At 38.3% G+C, this 18,284-nt stretch overlaps 3 protein-coding genes across 4 annotated transcripts; all 3 read left to right on the forward strand.

Annotated features, from left to right (window-relative positions):
• Window positions 1-829: 829 nt before the first annotated feature.
• LOC137936790 (protein PHOSPHATE-INDUCED 1-like) lies at window positions 830-2,081 on the forward strand. The gene has a single exon (XM_068781672.1). It carries the CDS (start codon window positions 1,001-1,003, stop codon window positions 1,940-1,942), a length of 942 nt encoding a protein of 313 aa, XP_068637773.1. The 5' UTR covers window positions 830-1,000; the 3' UTR covers window positions 1,943-2,081.
• Window positions 2,082-2,740: 659 nt separating this feature from the next.
• Window positions 2,741-6,381, forward strand: LOC137936774 (uncharacterized). Its single transcript, XM_068781643.1, has 4 exons — window positions 2,741-3,243; window positions 3,327-3,763; window positions 5,770-5,880; window positions 5,998-6,381. Exons 1-4 carry the CDS (start codon window positions 3,006-3,008, stop codon window positions 6,145-6,147), a joined length of 936 nt encoding a protein of 311 aa, XP_068637744.1. The 5' UTR covers window positions 2,741-3,005; the 3' UTR covers window positions 6,148-6,381.
• A 276-nt stretch (window positions 6,382-6,657) lies between these two features.
• LOC137936667 (uncharacterized) lies at window positions 6,658-17,687 on the forward strand. Of its 2 annotated transcripts, none has more exons than XM_068781483.1 (14): window positions 6,658-6,934; window positions 7,384-7,446; window positions 7,535-7,577; window positions 7,673-7,818; window positions 14,326-14,427; window positions 14,511-14,600; window positions 14,684-14,793; window positions 14,897-14,978; window positions 15,079-15,171; window positions 15,326-15,390; window positions 16,204-16,216; window positions 16,336-16,416; window positions 16,608-16,716; window positions 16,811-17,687. In XM_068781483.1, exons 1-14 carry the CDS (start codon window positions 6,818-6,820, stop codon window positions 16,915-16,917), a joined length of 1,221 nt encoding a protein of 406 aa, XP_068637584.1. In that variant the 5' UTR covers window positions 6,658-6,817; the 3' UTR covers window positions 16,918-17,687. The 2 variants fall into 2 exon arrangements, with proteins under 2 accessions (XP_068637584.1, XP_068637583.1); XM_068781482.1 differs by having other exon boundaries at window positions 6,659-6,934; window positions 7,661-7,818; window positions 16,811-17,686.
• The last annotated feature ends 597 nt before the right edge of the window (window positions 17,688-18,284 follow it).

Genomic DNA, 18,284 nt, shown 5'->3' on the forward strand with positions numbered 1-18,284 from the left:
TGTATAAACTAAATGAACCAGTTCATTCATTTTCACCGTGAATTCCGAGCGTCAGAGATATCTCTGGTCTCTCTCTTTGTTGTCTCGCCGTGGTGCCGAGCCACCTCCGCTGCCATTTCCCTCTCTTTCTTCGATTTTTCCCTTTCCGTTTCAATTTCTCTCTTGCAAGGTTTTCTTTGATTTCCCTTCCAAATTTATTTTTTATTTTTTATTTTTTATAATTAATTAAACTAATAATTTTATTTCACTTTATAATTTTATTTTTAATTTAGACTACACTAAAATCTTTCTTATGTTATTAATAAAATATCATATTTATTTAATTATATTAATTAATTTTAATACTATATTAAATTAATAATTTAAGAGTGATAATTAAGATAATTTTTAAAGTAAGAATTTGATCATGTATCTAAACATTATATAATAAATATTTTTGTTTAAGTATTCTATATTTTATAATTAAGTTAATTAATAATTTAACTTTTAAAAATATTTTAAAGGACCAAAAAAATGATTTTTCGTTGTTTTATTTTTTCTAGATGTTTCCTACGCTAACAACTAACAAGTAATCATGCTAAATGATTGCGTTTCTTTGCTACCACCCGCAATTCACTCTGGGTGGTCCACCCAGGCCTCCAATTTCGGTTTCTCTCCTTCGTCTTCCGATGGAGAGAGAGCAAAAGCTTAAATAAAGAAAAATTAATGGAGATGTCGAACCCAGTGGCCACATGCCGCGTCCAGGAAGAAAGACATGGAAGTCAGCTGCTCTCTTTTGTCTTCCACCCAAACAAACGCGTCTCACAGTTGGCTAAACCTTCCCCTTCCTTCTCTGCTTGATGCCCTCTCTCTGTCTCTCTCTCTCTATATATATAGAGACTTGTTCTTCTGTAGATTCAATTCACTACTCACTACTCACTATTCAATCCTTTCTTCTTCTGTTCTTGATCTTTGGGCTGCCTATCAATACAACTCATCGTTGATCTACTTCTGAAAAAAGATGGCGTTTCTGCATTTTCTGATCGTTTTCTTCTGTGTCTTTTACTCGGCTTTTGCGGCGAAGATGCTTACTACTTCAATGGTTCAAGATCTGCAGCCACTGCTGATGGAGTACCACAAGGGTCCCCTCCTCCGCGGACCAACGGCCATCAATCTTATCTGGTATGGCAAGTTCACGCCTTCTCAGCGAGCTATCGTCCTCGACTTTACCTCTTCTCTCTCCTCTTCCGAGCCTCGGAAGAGCGGCCAACCGTCCGTCTCCGCCTGGTGGCAGACCACCCACAAGTACTACAACCACCTTCCAACTCCCAAGCCTTCTTCTCCCCCGCTCTCACTCTCCCTCAAATCGCAGACCCTCGACGAGGGCTACTCCCTCGGCAAATCCCTCCGGATGAAACACATCGTCCGCCTGGCTGCCAAAGGCGCCCAGATGAACTCCATCAATATAGTACTCACCGCCGCCGACGTCACCGTCGATGGCTTCTGCATGAGCCGGTGCGGAACCCATGGCTCGTCTCGGTGGGGACTTCGTAAGGGGAAGTTCGCTTACATTTGGGTCGGAAACTCAGAGACACAGTGTCCCGGTACCTGCGCATGGCCCTTCCACCAACCAGTGTACGGCCCTCAGAGCTCCCTTTTGGTCGCTCCTAACAACGACGTTGGCGTCGACGGGATGATCATCAACATCGCCAGCCTCCTAGCAGGCACCGTTACCAACCCTTTTGATAATGGGTATTTCCAGGGTCCGGCAGAGGCGCCGCTGGAGGCGGCGTCCGCTTGCACGGGGATGTACGGTAAGGGTGCATACCCTGGTTACGCCGGGCTGCTCTTGGTGGACTCCACCACCGGCGCTAGCTACAATGCGCATGGCATTAATGGAAGGAAGTACCTGCTGCCGGCCCTTTTCGATCCATCCTCATCCATGTGCTCGCTAATGGTCTGAACCCTGAAGATTAAATTAATATCAGGGAAATATTTACAAATTATCGTACTAGTGTATTACAGAGGGAGGAAGAAGACGAAGAGAGAGTAGCTGTAGTGTAATTCTTTCATTATTTATTCTTTGATTGAATTGCCTGAATAAAGAGCAAATTACAATGCAATTGCATAGAACCAACTTTGGTCAATTGTTCAACTAATTGAAGGGAATTTATTTTTCTAATCAAGGATTAGATAAGCTAATGCCTTATGAATGGCCATTTAGCTCATTAGCCTTATGGATTTTAGATTAAGACTTTGAATTTTTTTTTAACCCATTCTGACCTCCAAAATCTTAGGAATTATACACACTGATTTAATATTATCGAAAACAATAATAATCAATTACGAATATGCAATATTTATATAGGTTCACTTTAAGGTGAGACTATGTCTTATTCTTCCATTGCTGCAATAATTCACTATGATAAAGAAAAATTTACAAGAGAAATCGCATACACTCATACTCTCTTTATTTTGTCTCTAACCTCTCTCTTTTATACTTAGGATCATCAATAATCACCTTAATAACGGCGCCTCCAAATGCTAGGAGAAAACTAGGGCAACCGAATGCAAGTGTAAAATCCCTAAATTACCATTAAAGTCGATCCGTATGTTGACTCTACCTATAACATTAATTAGATGAATTCCTTGTACGTAGAGCATTATAGCCAACCAAACTCCCAACTCGGTTGACTCAGTAAGTGTTGACCGAGTCTGGCTCCTAAAGCCGTTTCTTGAAGCAGCCAAGGTTGGGCGTATCGCCGGTCGAACTTTGTCGAGATGTACCCATTGAGTGCGCTCTCTCCCCCCTGTGACTTCGTTCTCACATTCTCACTTCTCTCGCAGCCCTTAGAAAGAAGAGGAATCTGCCATGCCATGAAATTCCTGAGTCCTTACCATTACTCTCCTCTTTGAACCCTAAAGCAGGTACATTCCTGGGCTCTATTTTGATTTATTGGAAGCTTCGACTCGAACCCTGTTGGTCCTCTGCGATGAAAATCTGAAAATAAGGTGACAAGAAAAAGATGCAATTAGCAGCAGAGATGTCCGTTGCTACTACTGCTTCTCATACTCTTTTATCAAATCCTCGTTCTCACATTGTGAGTTCATTGTACATTTGCTCAAATCGGTTAAAGCCTTCACTTTTGAATCTCTCGATTCCCATCTCTGGTATCAGATTTGAGCTTCTTCATCAAGGTACTGTAAAGAGAAGGCTTGAATTTTTACCGGAAACTCGGTGGCGGGTCCGTGCCTTTGATTCCGGTAGTCTCCAAAATCTTCAATTTCATGAAGCTTCATTTTTTTTTATTGTTTTCTGAGAATATTTATACGAAATCAACTTCCAGACGCAGGGATTGATGAGACTGTTCAAAGAGATGGCTTTCAGCGTTTTAATTTGGATGCAGTCCTTTCGATTGTCGAAGTCTTGTGTATTGCTCCTAGTGTCGTTTTCTCGATTGGTTGTGCTGTGAATTATGCGTTCTGGGGTTCACAGAAGTTATTCCAGGTGTCATTGGCGAACAGGGTTTTCGTCGGGCAGTTTGTATTTTTGGTAGGGGCTATTACGATTAGTTCTGTTATTCGTCTGAGACAGTGGCAGAGGATTGATAGAGACTCATGTAAGGCAGAAAATCCAAGCTTTAACATAATTGAAAGAATTGAGAAGTTGGAGGAGGATCTTAAGAGCTCTACTACTGTTGTTAGAGTTCTATCCAGGCAGCTCGAGAAGCTAGGAATTCGGTTTCGGATCACTAGAAAGGCATTGAAAGAACCAATTATTGAGGTCTTTATAATTCTGACACTTTATTTTCTTTCTCCTTTCTCTGTGTTACGTTTGATCAAGTTGTTCTTTTAAGAAAAATGAGCCAATTACTATTTCTCCCACTGTACTTCTTACTGCATTTATACTCTTTACGTTGCATTTCATACTCCTGTCTCTTGTAACTTTCATTTTTCTTTTTGGTCTTTTGCTTGAAACTACAATTAGAGCTTTCAAGGAACGAACTTCTGGAAAGATAAGGACTTTTATGCTTGAGTTCATATCATGCGAAGAGAGGCTTGCTAAATCTATACTTGTTTTGCATTTTTAGGTTGTAGCCAAAATGAGGAAGATAAGCATTGGAAAAGGTTATTTTTAGTGTTACTAATATGTTCTGAACTCATATTGCCATTCTTGTCCTTAATATTTTCATCCAGAAGAACTGTGCACTCCTTGATGTGGCTGCTCTCTTGAGTCTTCTTCTCTCCTGTTTTTCATCCTTCTTTCATCAAATTTCAATCGTTTTGGATGACTTTGTTTTTCTTTTCATATTCCTCTGCTTGAAACAACAAATGAGTGTTTGAAGAAAAAAGTAGTTCCAATGTTGCTTAGAGAGAGAGGAAGTAGGAGGGGAACTGTCTGGAAAAGAAGGTTGGAATGTTGGAGGGTCTCTAGGGAGTAGGGACTAAACTGACTATCATCTCTCAAATATGAAGATGACGATTTTTTCCTTTGATTGGTAAAGGGTGGCACTGTTGAGCTAGAAATTAAGTAAAATTACTGAAAGAATGGTGACAATGAAATAATAAGATGCTTAGAGGTTTAGCCTTTTGAACTGCTCAACAGTGTACAATTTTGAGAATAGTGGGGAAAACGACTGAAACTTTAATTATAGGTAGAAACCGGATGTGATAACAAGTGTGAACTTTTTAATGCAGTGATACACCTAAGCTAGAGGCTGAGAGAAAAAATGTACTTTTCCCATGGCCTTATCTTTGCTCTATGATGTTTGTTCTTGCGTTTTTTCTTTGGCACATAAGTTGGTTGAGGCTTTTCTTTCTCATACGGGATTCTCTCTTCTGATTTTTGTTTTTTTTATGGCTAGTCTTGATTTGTTCATACAAATATGGGGTTTATCTTCTGCTTATCCAATATCCATTCACTAGTCCATAAAGTTTTAGACAAAAATACGAGAGAGAGATAGAAAGAAACATTTTTTCTTTGAAATGTATATGCAATCCTATTTCAAGGATTGGAACTTCATGTAACAGGTTTATACAGCTCGGCCTTGTGACATCACCCTCTTCAGATCCTTTTAGGGATGCCTGTGCTTGGCCTAAATATATTCAGACAGTAAAATATAGTTCCTAAATCAGGATTGTCCAGCTCTAGATAGAAGGATAGAGGCGTCACAAAATGATTTAGGATGTGGATTGGCCTTTCAAGGCCGTGTTGTTGTACTTGTGGTTTCCTTTAGTAACAGAGTCGTGCTGGTTATGTAATTTCCACATCCATAGTGAAACTGAATAATTTGCTACTTAAACTTCCTCAGACATTGCAGTTGTTTAATTTTAGACATTCCATTGTTTTAAGCATTTGATGGAATGAATTCAATAGTAGAAGGTAGAATTGAGTTTTTTCTAGTGGATGTTGTTTTTGTGTTGATCACATCTCAGAAGACATGAGAAGTAGGGAGTTAAAACCTCTAGCTGAACTCCGAACAAGTGTCTGTGGAGTGGAAGCTGATTTTCAAGTAGATCTTATGCATTACAGGGCGCTGCACCTGTCTTAAAAGGGATCAAAAGGTCTGGGGTTGTTATTTCTTTTTTGTATTTGTCAAAACTTCCAGCATCAACTGGTTCTTATGTTTGTGAGAATTAATTTAGAGTAAATGACCTCATGCTTATACATGGATAAGCTGGCTAGTTCTATGTAAAAGCAGCCTTTACTTTCCTGCAAGTTGTCTACGACCATGTAAAAGTTAAAATGTTCACCTTAGCTGATGTTTTACATTGATATGATATCTACAGTCTGCTGCTTTAGTTCAGAAGAATTCTGAGGCAACGCGAGCATTAGCAATGCAGAAGGATATCCTTGAGAAGGAGCTCGGTGAAATTCAGAAAGTCTTGCTAGCAATGCAGGTGATTTGCAGTAAACTATTGGACTTCCTTAACAGCCTTACAATGATATGTTTGAGATTATGAATGCCGGAATTGGTTGCTGTTGTGACTTATTATTGAAAATCTCATTGTATATAGGAACAACAACAAAAACAACTTGACCTGATTCTGGCCCTTAGCAAGTCTGGAAAGTTGAGAGGAGTGCGTCGGGACTCTGAGCATCCAACAACTGAAACAAGGAAACCAATTGCAGAGAAGGAAGATGCAAGACGAGAGAGAAACAGCTGAGATAGCGAGTCAGAGAGGATTTGATAATGATGAAGTGTAGGATACAAAACGTATCTATCCATCATTATCTCTGGTTTTGCTGGTTGCTTGTGTTGTTTTCGGTGTAAGGAAGAGGATTGACCTTTCATAGCTATAAATTCCTGGCTTCTTGTATTGACTTCACAGGAGAGATTGTAACAACTTTCTGGAAGCATCACTGCCATTTTGTAGCAGCCAATGGATTGTTCGCGCTTGTTAATGAATGAATCAAAACAAGTTGAATCTGAAAGACTATAAAGCCAAAGTTTGCATCAAAATGCTTGGTATTCCATCAACAACGCCCTGTTTGCAAATACCTTTATCTAATGCTGATTTCATTCAGAGTTTTTACTCGATTTAAAATTTTATTTAAATTTTAAAGAGGGAAAAGAACAGAGCTTACGAAATTATAGCGTGTGAAATAGCTGTTGTGTGAATATAAGCGGGGTAGGATTCAGGAAGCTGGGACTTAGGTGTAAAAAATGGCCATTAATGCCTTCAGGGTATATTCGAGTGTTCCATGGCATGAGGTTAGTGACAGCAACGTGTGAGCGTCGTCCGTGTAGGAGAACGGGAGACGTAGGCCGGAGACCCGTTCTGTCGCCACAGTGCGACAATAGACGTTTGATTGCAATTAGACGGAAAATTGAAGATGGAAACTCTCCACAAGCTGGAGGAGGTCCAGAAAATGCTCTCTTTTCTAGAAAGTCGCGACCTTTCTTCTAACCACGACTCGGATCGCTTCCTAGCAAATTTCCTGCTATTCATGGTAATTCCGCTCTCTTCTACTCTCTTTGAGAGATGGAACTGAGGGAAAATCCATTTTCTTGTAGCTAATATTGCATGTACGCCTACATCCAATTTTGGGTGCCGCAATTAGATGAATTAACTCAATCGAACGATCATTCCCTACTTTGGTTTCTCCTCATATGCTTCTGCTTTTATCTTCTGTCAGATTATTTTCCCGCACTGCAAATCAACCAAAACTATGTCTTTATAATCCCTTCTTTAACGATCACACCCTACTTTTGTTTTTCTCATATGCTTCGGCTTTTATCTTATTAGACGTTTACTGTCAGATTATTTTTTCCGCACTGTAATTCAACCAAAACTGTCTTTTGTTGGTCGCCTTAGCGAACTCTCATGCTATGGAGTTTCTCATACCAGCTTGTTATTCAGCTTTCACTTAATGCTAATTTGAATTTTCAACATGTGTAGGCGCAACCTTGTGGAGTAAGTATGGAAAGGAAGTTCCGTCTCATTGCAGAAAATCTGCCGAAGGTCTAGTTTTGTAGTTTCTCCTGTTGCATTTACATTTGGTGTGTTTCACCTATGAAGGCATCCAAGTGCAACTAATTCCTCTTTCCAGATTTCTTCTGCGGTTCTGGAGGCACAACTTTTGGTTCCAGCAGGTAGGAGCTGGATTGAAAGAGCTTATAGTGTCTCACTTGACCGGGTTAGATGTCTTTTTTAATTCATTTAAATGCTGGAATAGGTTATGTTGTAGATTGTCCACAAGTCAGTGCAGACCCTCCTGCTACACTCAACGTCAAACATGGGAAGGAATACCGTTCATTGAAATCTAGTGTAGAAGATGAAGCTATGGTTGGATTGGAAGCAATGCAGCGAGCAAACTCTACTCTAGAAGATTTTGTGAGTAATTAATTTTTCTATTCAAGACGATAATATCATCACAAAAGGTTCACATTTTTAGGGAAAGTAAGAATGATTAAGGCTCTAAAACTGTCTTTTATTAGTTAGATTGTTTCTCAATCAGTTAGGTTAGCCTTTTTTATTTATCTTCTCTGGAGTTTCAAGAGTCAATGCAGATGTGTCAGTGTGAGGTACCAATTGCTAATTTGAGTTTTTTCTTTAAATGTGAAAAGTGTTGAATTCTAGGGTTTAATCCATTGATAACTTGGTTTGAAAACAAAAAGGAAAAAGAAGAAGAAAAAATGAAGAAGAGAAGAGAAGATGAGAAGGAGAACGCAAGAGCATAAGTTGAGGGGAGAAACTTTAGGGATTAAGAGAGAGCACAAGTTTAAGCCCTCCACCCTCCCCCCCCCCCCCCCCCCCCCCCCCCCCCCCCCCTTCTCTTTCTTATTTAGGTGCCCTAATACATAAGAATAAAAAAACACTTAAACTAACCACTAATTACAGTTTATGTCACTCACTCTCATAATTACATAAAATACCACTCAAACTACTTCAACACTCTCCCTCAAGCTGGGAAGAAAATATCAAATATTCCCAGCTTGGAGTAGGTATCTATGAGTGACCTTGCAGCAATAGCCTTTGTGAAGATTTTTGCCAATTGATTCTTAGAAGGGATATAGTGCATAAATATAATTCCAGCTTGAAGTTTTTCTCATCTGAAATGACAAACTATCTGAATGTGGTTGGTTCTCTCATTAAAGATAGGATTGGTCGCAATATGAATACTTGCCTAATTGTCACAGTGAAGCTATATAGGCTTGATTATTCGAAACCCAAACTCATTCATGAATGATTTTAACCATAACAATTCACTTACTGCAAGTGTCATAACTCTATATTCCACTTTCACACTCGATCAAGCCACTACATTTTGTTTTTGGCTTCTCCAGGTGACTAGATTGCCCCCCAATAGTTGTGCAATAACCAAAGGTGGATTTTCTGTCATCAGGGGACATAGTCCAGTCAGCATCAGCAAAGCCTTCAATTTCTGTATGACCATGACATTTATATAGTAGCCCTTGACCTAGATTTTTCTTGAGATACCGATGAATTATTTCCAACACTTCCCAATGTGATTGTTGTGGTTGATGCATATACTGGCTAATAATATTGACCAAATAAAAAATATCTGGTCTTGTGACTGTGAGATAGATCAATATCCCAACTAACCATTGAAATCGACCAACATCAACATCACTACTAGTTACTACACACAACTTAACATTAGGTTTCTTAGGTGTGTCCGCAGGCTTGCATCCTTGCATCTTGGTTTCCTTCAACAAATCAAGTACATACTTCCTTTGTAATAGGACTATACCATGTTTGGATTGAAAAACTTCAATCCCAAGGAAGTACTTGAGAAGCCCAAGGTCCTTGGTTTGGAACTCCTTATTAAGGTCCTACTTTACCTGCTGAATGCTACAAAGATCATTACCCATAATAACAATATCATCCACATATACCGCCATAAGAATGTTGCTCTTAGTGGAATTTTTGGTAAACACTGAGCGATCACTTTCACACCTCTTGAACCCAAGTTTTGTAACGATTAGTTTATCAAACCAAGCCCGCAGAGATTATTTCAACCCATATATTATTTTATTCAGTCGGCATACTTTTTCCCTCTCAACCACATAACCAGGTTATTAGCACATGTAGACTTCCTCAAAGAGTATACTGTTTAAGAAAGCATTGTGGGCATCTAGCTGATGTAACACCCATTAAAAATTGGTTGCTAGAGAAATAAGAACTCTGACCGAGTTCGTTTTGAACAAGAGAAAAGGTTTCATCATAGTCAACACAATAAAACTGAGTATAACCTTTAGCAACCAACCAAGCCTTGTATCGAGCAATATAACCATCTGGATTATACTTTAGGGAGAAGACCCATTTGCACTCGATTGCCTTTTTTCCTGGCAGAAGAGTGGTCAAATGCCAAGTGGAATTGTGGTACATAGCTAGAATCTCTACATCCATGGCAGATTTCCACCTCGGATTAGTGAAAGCCTCCTCATATGGGTAGGAATGGTGGAAGAAGACACTACAGACAAAAAAGAGACAACTCGGAGACAAATAGTGAGTGAAAACATAATGAGAGATGAAGTGGATGGAGGTCTAATAGCAATGGAGCAGGGCTCTTTGCGAGCAATTGGCCTAGTATCATAAGGTGGTCATAAACTATTGGAAATGAAGAAAGAGAACATACCTCGAGATCATATGAAGACTCTACAGATGATTGATCAATGGATGTAGAGAGAGGGTCTTTCGAAGGCTGGTCCATGGTCTGAAAATCATAATCCACCGGAATAAGTGGCTTTGGCATCCCTGTAGATGATGAGAAACTAGGAGGAGAGCTAGCAGAAAAATAAGGTTTATGCTAAAAAAAAGGAAACATTAGCTAAGATAAATGTTTTCTTCAAGAACGGAGAGTAAAAGAAAATAGTTTTTTTTTCTTTGGAATACCCCAAGAAAATGCACTTAACAACCCGAGGAAAGAATTTACCTTGGGGAGGCCCCAAGTGATGAACAAAAGATGTGCATCCAAATAACTTGTGCCAATAGGAAGACAACTGAATCGGGAAACAACTTGGAGATGGGGGTAGGACTTTTGAGCACACTGGATGGCATATGGTTAATAAAAAAACAAGCAGTAAGGACTACATAAGGCCAATAAAAACTGGGGAACCTGCATAAACAACATAATAGTTCGACCAACTTCTACAAGATTGCGATGTCTTCTTTTGGATACACCAGTTGAGGTGTATAAACGCAGGATGATTGATGAATGATCCCTTTTTCTTTGAAAAACATTGAAAGGGAGAGGAAACATACTCTTTCGTGTTATTAGACTGAAAGATTTTGACCTTGGTTTTAAACCGATTTTCCACCATAGCACAAAAGTAGGTAAAAATAGGAAAATACTTCAACCTTGTTTTTCATCAAATATAACCATGTAACTCTCTAATAATCATCCACAAATATAAAAAAATACTTAGATTAAGATATATTTGGGACATAACAAGTCCCCACACATTCGAATGAACTAATGTAAAAGGACTAGAAGCAATATTGTTTTGCCTGGGTTGAAAAACTGATCTATGGTGTTTCCCAAACTAACAAAATTCACATGACAACTGTAAAACCGAATGAAAAGAGGGAACTAAACTTTTTAAATTTGCTAATGAGGGATGGTCAAGCCTTTTATGCCATTTGGAAGCCTCTTCTGTTGTGGTTGTTGCTATTGTTGTCAATGTAGTAGGGTCCATATAGTAAAGGCCCCCTCTCTCATGGTCGCCACTATTCACTTGTTTCATCTCGATGTCCTGAAATACACAATGAGATGAAAAAAAAGTAATAGAACAATTTGGTTTTTTACTCAATTGACTCGACGGAAATTAAGGGACAAACAAGACATTAGAAAGTGAAAATGTTGGTGAAATGGTGTATATACTAGTACCCTGAATCCTAGTTTATTATCCATTTGCAATGGAGACAAAGTAATCTAAAGTGCATGGTGTCATAGAGGATGAATTTTCAATTTTACTTGTGAGGTGCTCAGAGGCTCCGGAATCAATGATCCAAGGTTGTTTGCTAGAGCATGAGAGAAAGGAAGACGTACCAGTTGTAGCAATTGTGGCGATTGTGTTGCTTTGGGCAGCAACCATCATACTTTTGAACTTCTCAAACAATTCATGATCCTCTTCTGATAGAGTCAATCTTTCTCTGGAGGACTTTGAGGGTGTTTCACTATTGGTGGATGTAGTAGAGGTCGATGCTTGATTAACCTTAAAGTAATGTGGTTTGTCATGTAGGTTCCAACAATTTTCAACTAGATGGTTGTTGAGCCCACAAAAGGTACACTTCTTTTGCTAACCACTAGTGTTAGAGGTAGGAGCATTCCCACTTCTACCTCTTCCTTTGCCAGGTGTCTTTCCACCTCATCCGTTACCTCTACCAGAACCATTATTCTCTCTCCCTTGGGAGAACATAGCTTAGTTTTCCACTTGTTCTGGTTGATTGTTGGACTCTTTAACTGTAGCGTGGCTGCACATACATCATTAAAAGAAGGTTTTGCAGTAGAGCTAAGTACCCATGACTTGGCAACATCCAAGTAAGGTGGTAGGTTAGCAAGACATATAGCTGAGACCAGGTCTTCCCTATGCTTTTCCTGTCTGGCAATATCAAGTGCATATAGTTGTGTAATCTTCCACTCTTGTAGCAACCCTCTGAATTTGGCAAATTATTCATGAAGATTTTCTTTAATCTTTGTGTTGCACATCTCCTAAAAAATGTCATAAATTTTTTTAGACCGCTAGGGGTAGAATATTATTCAAAATTTGTGTCCTAAATTACTTTAGCTTTCTCTAGGTGCACCACACTGTTCGCCACATGTTCCTCCATACTATTAATCAACTAGTTAATAACTAGTGTGTCTTCCCTCAATCACTTATGGTAAGGGGGGGTGATCCTCATGCATAGGTGGCTGAGTTATATGCTCAACAAGGTCTCTAGTAACCAGAAAACATTTCACACATTGGGACCAAGACAAGTAATTACTTAAGCTTTTAAGTGGAATTGTAGTAATCATGAAGGGATCACCTTTGTTGAAATCAGTATATGTAGAGGAAGAGTGAGTATTTGATAATTCAGATATAACTTACAAAAACATGTTTTCCAGAAAACCAGCACCTTTAGATTAACTTAGGAGGACAGAGGACAAGAATTTATGAAAACTAACAAATATTTGAAGCTATGGAATGCAAAACTATGTAATGTCAAGTGGTCAAATTCAGGAAGTAACAAGCAAGGAAACCAGCCAATAGATCACACAAGCATGACCCCTTTTTCGATTTTTTTTTTTTGCTGTTTGAGATTGTAAACCAGAATTCTAATCACTCAACAACCAATGGTGATTAAAAATGGAAAAAAAATGAACTAATTGCTGGTAAGAAAACAATAAAAAACGAACTAGAATTAGTGATTACTTTCCAAAACTATTCTTCAAACCCTAACTTAGGGTTGAAAAATATGTGATTGGGGAGAAAATAGAGGAGAAAAGAGGAGGAAAAGTGGCCTGGATGAACAACAGCCTTGCTGCCTTGGAGACAGTGCCAAAAAGACACATCCTCTTCTTTTATAATTAGGGTTTTAAGTGAAATTTTACAAAAGGATAAAAATGCCCCTCAATATTCAAAAATACATAACTCCTAAAATACATGTCTAAATTGAATGGAAATTGAACTGGTGATAAAGTAAAACATTTTCTATTTAATAGCTATACTATAAACCAAAAATGTAATGCGGGAAATGTGGGAAATGACCAAAATACTCTTGGACTGACTACTTATTTGAGTACCCACTCCTTCAACAAACCAGAACTTAAGGAGAGCTTCAAGAGGACTTATATCATTCCTAAGGAGGAATTTTTGGCATAAAAAGTTAGATCAAACAAACAAGGAATGAAGGAAACTCGTGCACATGACAAAAATGGTGATTTTAGCCATTCAATATGAAGAAAAAACGAATTTTGAGGGGGATAATGAGGCTTGAGTAAAAACAACTTTGTGACTATCAAAAACTTGAATTAAATCCCTCATAATGTGAACAATAAGGTGAAAATTATCTGATTAAGGAGAGAACTTGCTGAATTGACTTCAACCTTTTGCCCCTCTTCAAAACTAGTGAAACCCTTTGTTGCTTGAAGTCTGAATTGGGTTTTCTTTCCACTAAACTTTCATAACTTGATCAACTTTACTTTAAACCCTAGAATTCCAGCTCTGATATCATGTTGAATTCTAGGGTTTAATCCATGGATAACTTGGTTTGAGAAGAAGAAGAAAGAAGGAAGAAGAAAAGAAAAGATGAGAAAGAGAAGACCAGAGCACAAGTTGAGGAGAGAAACTTTAGGGGTTAAGAAAGAACACGAGTTTGAGCTCCTCCCCTTCTCTTTCTTATTTATATAGGTGGGACATAGATGTCCTAATACATAAGAATAAAAAAGAACACTTAAACTAACCACTAATTACAGTTTTTGCCACTCGCCCTCATAATTACATAGAATACCACTTAAACTACTTAAAAAAAAAACAACTAATTTCAGTCAAACTAAACCAAACACTAATTACAGTTTATGCCACTCACCCTTATAATTACAAAGAATACCACTCAAACTACTTCAACAAAAAAACAACTAATTTCAGTCAATCTAAACCAAATAAATTTGTGTTTTTCCCACAGAAATTTTTTTATTGCCTCTTACACTGATATTCAACTTTCTGATTTAATGGACAATTCTTGAGTAATTGTGTATGAGCTCTAAGCTTTTTGAATTATTTTATTTCCTATATGGTCTAGATATCCATTTTCACTATATCTTAAAATCCATTTTCTTCTCCTTTTGTATTTCTTGGTGTCTTATATTAAATCTTGTTTTGTTGGGAGCAGTGCAGATCGTATTTTATGTTTCATGGAATGGATGCTTGCAACCCACAATCTGTGTTTAGATTCCTACCCGTGCTTAGTTTTACTGAGAGCTACATATATCAGGTGAAAGACACCCATTATCACTCTACTTGCTTCTGTTAAATAGACATATCCTTCATAACTGCTTCATGTTTTTCTCCATATAGTTGGATAACTTCAATGAGGAACTTTTGCATTTACGATTGGAGGTTACTTCTACAGACAGAACTCTACCCAACTCAAATGATACACATAAGGTGGGAAAATATGTTTTTTTGATATCCAATATCTTAGAAAGGAAGAATTTATTATTTGGTTTATTTTTTTATCTGAATTCTAGATGCTCGAGGGCAATCAAGAGTTAGCAAAGAAGTTTCTGGAACTGTTCAAAACAGATCCCTTTGGGCCTCTTAGTCTTTTACTTGAGCGACTTGGACTATTGACAGAGAGGTGAGCACTCCCTTTACATTATAAAGAATTCTTTTAAAGCACAGGATCTGTCGTGCCCTTTTCTAAAATCTATCTCTTCTCCCTTAATATTTTCTGAACATAGAATAAAAGCAGAGCTAAGTGATGGGACCGAGTACTGGGAATTAGAAAGAAAGCTCTGCCATGCTCTTACTAGCAAAACCGAGGTGCTTCCACCATACTTTTTTTAAAAGATGTACATTAAAAATATTTTATGTATGGTTTCTCTTCTTTTGAGCTCTTGCTGATCAAAGTTTTATTCGTCAGATTTCTGTTGAAGATGTGATCAGAGCAATACATCTCAAGTCCTTTGATTATCGGGTTCTAAATCTTTTGTTATATGAACTGAGAAGCCAACAAGTAATTCATTTAGCTTACCATTTCTCTCTCTCTCTCTCTCTCTCTCAAGTAAACTATAACATTCTGAAACATTGTATTTGTGCCCCTGCATGGTTATAGCAACTGCTGTTGGCTGTTCTTTGATCAATTTTTTGGTTTATTACTCTCCTAAAAGGTTAATGACTTGCATATGGAGTTTTTATTGGTGTCAGAGTTCTTGGTCGAGATATCAGATGACTTGTAAGTACTTTTCCTTTTCTTTTCTCCTTGTGTCTCATTCAGCACCTTCTGTCTGAACTGCATCCGAAATTGAGTTTGTAATTTTTCAAATTACTTTTTGCTCTCTGATTTAGGGATCTTAATGTAATTTTCAAATCAGAGAAATCATGCTTCTGCAATGAACCCGGATATTTTTTACTCTTTCAAATGAATGGCATAAGAAACATTTATATTTCAGTGACTAGAAGTTTGTACAAAATCTAATTATATGAGCGTTCTATGTTTTGTAGCTTGAGATTGCAATGTCAGCACCTTACCTGTTCTTTATGATTATACACAGATTAGGTAGCATACAGGCAAAACCATCCCACTCCATTAGATCTCTGATGAGTTAGGAGATATCTTGTTTTATCTGTGAAACTATTGTGCCTCACATGATCTGGACCCACTTAAAGTTCAATTAACTTAGAGACATCAATTAGAGGTCATCCCTTTTTTTTCTTTTGTGGATAGTGTTGACACTGGGATTGGTAGTCCCTGATTCAATTCAACCTGGCCCGGGCCAATTTTATGCTTTAAATATCTGCACATATGTCTATGTTTTTGTTTGCTTCTGGAAAACATTGACAGTAAGATAATTGTTATTATGGAAACTGTGATCCTTGAAATTATTTATTTTAGGTATGAAATTCTGTTAACATTTGATGCATACTTGCATCTGGAGTTCTTATCAGTGTCTATGCTCTAATAAATTTATGTTTTCATTTATGTTTTTCTTGTACAAGCATGCAACTTTTCTCTACGAAATGACTGGATGGCAAAATGGTGCTTCAGGTTTGATTATGAGGTACTTCTATTTCTTGAATCAATTTCTTCTTTGCTCTTCCCTTTTTACCTTTTCTGTCACAACCCAGTATTCATTTTTTCCATTCACAGATGAATGTAATCATCTCTGTGTGTCTTTAGGATGATGTTGTGGAGAATAATTTCAACATTTTGCGCATGTTCGTTGGATTATACGGAGCTTCTATGGCTCCAAGCATGCTGGTGAGTTGAGGTCACAGTAGAAACTCAAAAGTCTGCCTTATAGACTGACAATGAGCTACTGTTAATCTGTTGCTTACATTGGGTGGACATTCCAAAGGGCATACATTCACACGAGGCAAAATTCAAGTTTCCATGTACTCTTATCGCTCTCTCTCCTCTTCTTTCTCATAAAAGCCAAAATGTTTTTCCAGGCAAAATTTATAGCCGAGGCTGAAGCTAAGTATGAATCCTTATCCAAGCGTTTAGATCCCAATCTGTCCTCAAATTATTGGAGAAGGTGTGAGGAAGCCACCGAAGAAGGTGAACTTTTTTTTTACTAGTTACAACCACTACCTCTATTACCCTTTAAACAGTATTTTTTCTATGATCTTTTACAAAAGGAACTCTTTTGCAGGAGGGAAGTCATCAGGACATGCTTTGGGTACTTGGAATATACCACCTGTGATTGCTGACGAGGACTCGTACCGAAAGCGTATCCTACCCTCTGAACCAACGGATTGATCAAACTCCATTGATGTTTCTCTTCAAGCAGTTCATATTTACCACATACCAATGTGCAGTTTAATGGCAGATATGCCATCTCATGTGAATTTTACAAATGTAACGGTCGATTAACTCTGAGCCAGGGATGATCTCTGGCACAATTATCTCTTTCCGGTTCTTCTTTTCTTCTTTGATAACTAGATTGAAGTAGCATTAGTATTGGTGGGAGGTAGCTAACACCAGTTATGATGTAAATGTCAAATCGCGTTAGGGATGAAAACTGATCTCGAGTTTGATTCCTACAGACGCAGGGTAACTCTGCGTAATTCAGCTGGAATCGATAAACTTAGTGAGCAGAATAGGGAGGAAGGGCCCTCTTTCTCATGCAAGTAGACTCTCGTTCCCAAAAACACTGGTTTCATATTCAAGTAGTGTATACAAAGATCATGGAGTTTCTTTCTCTTATTTTATGTTGAATTCTCGAATGTGACGACGATGTGGAATCAGTTATATGGATTTACCCGTGATTCTGAGAAAAAAATGGAGCAGATAATGGCCAGAACACGAAAACTTAGAATTGGTAAAGAGCTGCTAATTCAGCAGGCAATGGCCAAATTCATGCCTATTTATTTTTTTCGCCGGTAAGTTTATCCTCGGAACCAGTTTGCCAACCTCCGGTCAACAGTTACTGTCGAAAGACGTGCCGTCTCTGTACTATACTCTGGTCTACACCTTAAAGCCTCTTTATACTGTTTGAATCAATGCAGCGACCAAAACTGACATCAGCTTCTCTTGTCATATCAGGAATCGTGACGGAGGAGGAAATGGGACTGTCGAAACCCAAAGAAAGCATCAGAAGGCTCAGACGCAAGAAGATAGCTTCCTGAGAACACGCATGAATTTCACTCCGGACAGGCCAATAACTTCTCCAAACGTGGTTGTTCAAGTTTAACCAGTATATCCTATCCCAAACCTGGAAGGAAGCATCAGTGTATTACTTTATTTTGTGATCGCTGCCTGTTCGACGACTTTACTGTTAGAACAAGGATTGAAAATATGCATCCACTAACCTACTCGCTGGACCTTTTTTGCCGTTTCAGGAGATGGGTTCTGGCGTGAAATTAAAAAGGGTATTTTTTCAGGTTTCCATTGACGTCGAAGTGTTGCTGGTAAGAAGAAAGTTAAAATTCCATCGTGCAATGCGGCGCGGAACTTGAAGATTGTGCGGCATATTGCAGTAAGGATCTTGTTGTTTGCACCGAATATATGACTTGCTGGCCTACAGATGAAGGTTCTGATCAGATGCAGTGGCAGTGCCTAATTCGACATATTGGTGATGAACTGACCCATTGCCGAGCAAATCTCACTCACCGTGGTTCTGGACG

This window comes from Aristolochia californica, unplaced genomic scaffold, assembly GCF_029961685.1.
Source record: "Aristolochia californica isolate CCGP_79_NKW_82.1479 unplaced genomic scaffold, dmAriCali1.0.hap1 SCAF_7, whole genome shotgun sequence".
Classification (NCBI taxonomy): domain Eukaryota; kingdom Viridiplantae; phylum Streptophyta; class Magnoliopsida; order Piperales; family Aristolochiaceae; genus Aristolochia; species Aristolochia californica.

Bases quoted from the DNA above. Each gene is read 5' to 3' on its own strand.
- LOC137936790 (XM_068781672.1), top strand. From the start codon at position 1,001: ATGGCGTTTCTGCATTTTCTGATCGTTTTCTTCTGTGTCTTTTACTCG.
- LOC137936667 (XM_068781482.1), top strand. From the start codon at position 6,818: ATGGAAACTCTCCACAAGCTGGAGGAGGTCCAGAAAATGCTCTCTTTT. The intron at 7,578-7,660 runs GTAGGAGCTGGA...ATGCTGGAATAG, and splicing joins ACAACTTTTGGTTCCAGCAG to GTTATGTTGTAGATTGTCCA. The intron at 7,819-14,325 runs GTGAGTAATTAA...TGTTGGGAGCAG, and splicing joins ACTCTACTCTAGAAGATTTT to TGCAGATCGTATTTTATGTT.
- LOC137936774 (XM_068781643.1), top strand. From the start codon at position 3,006: ATGCAATTAGCAGCAGAGATGTCCGTTGCTACTACTGCTTCTCATACT. The intron at 3,244-3,326 runs GTAGTCTCCAAA...ATCAACTTCCAG, and splicing joins GGTCCGTGCCTTTGATTCCG to ACGCAGGGATTGATGAGACT. The intron at 5,881-5,997 runs GTGATTTGCAGT...CATTGTATATAG, and splicing joins AAGTCTTGCTAGCAATGCAG to GAACAACAACAAAAACAACT.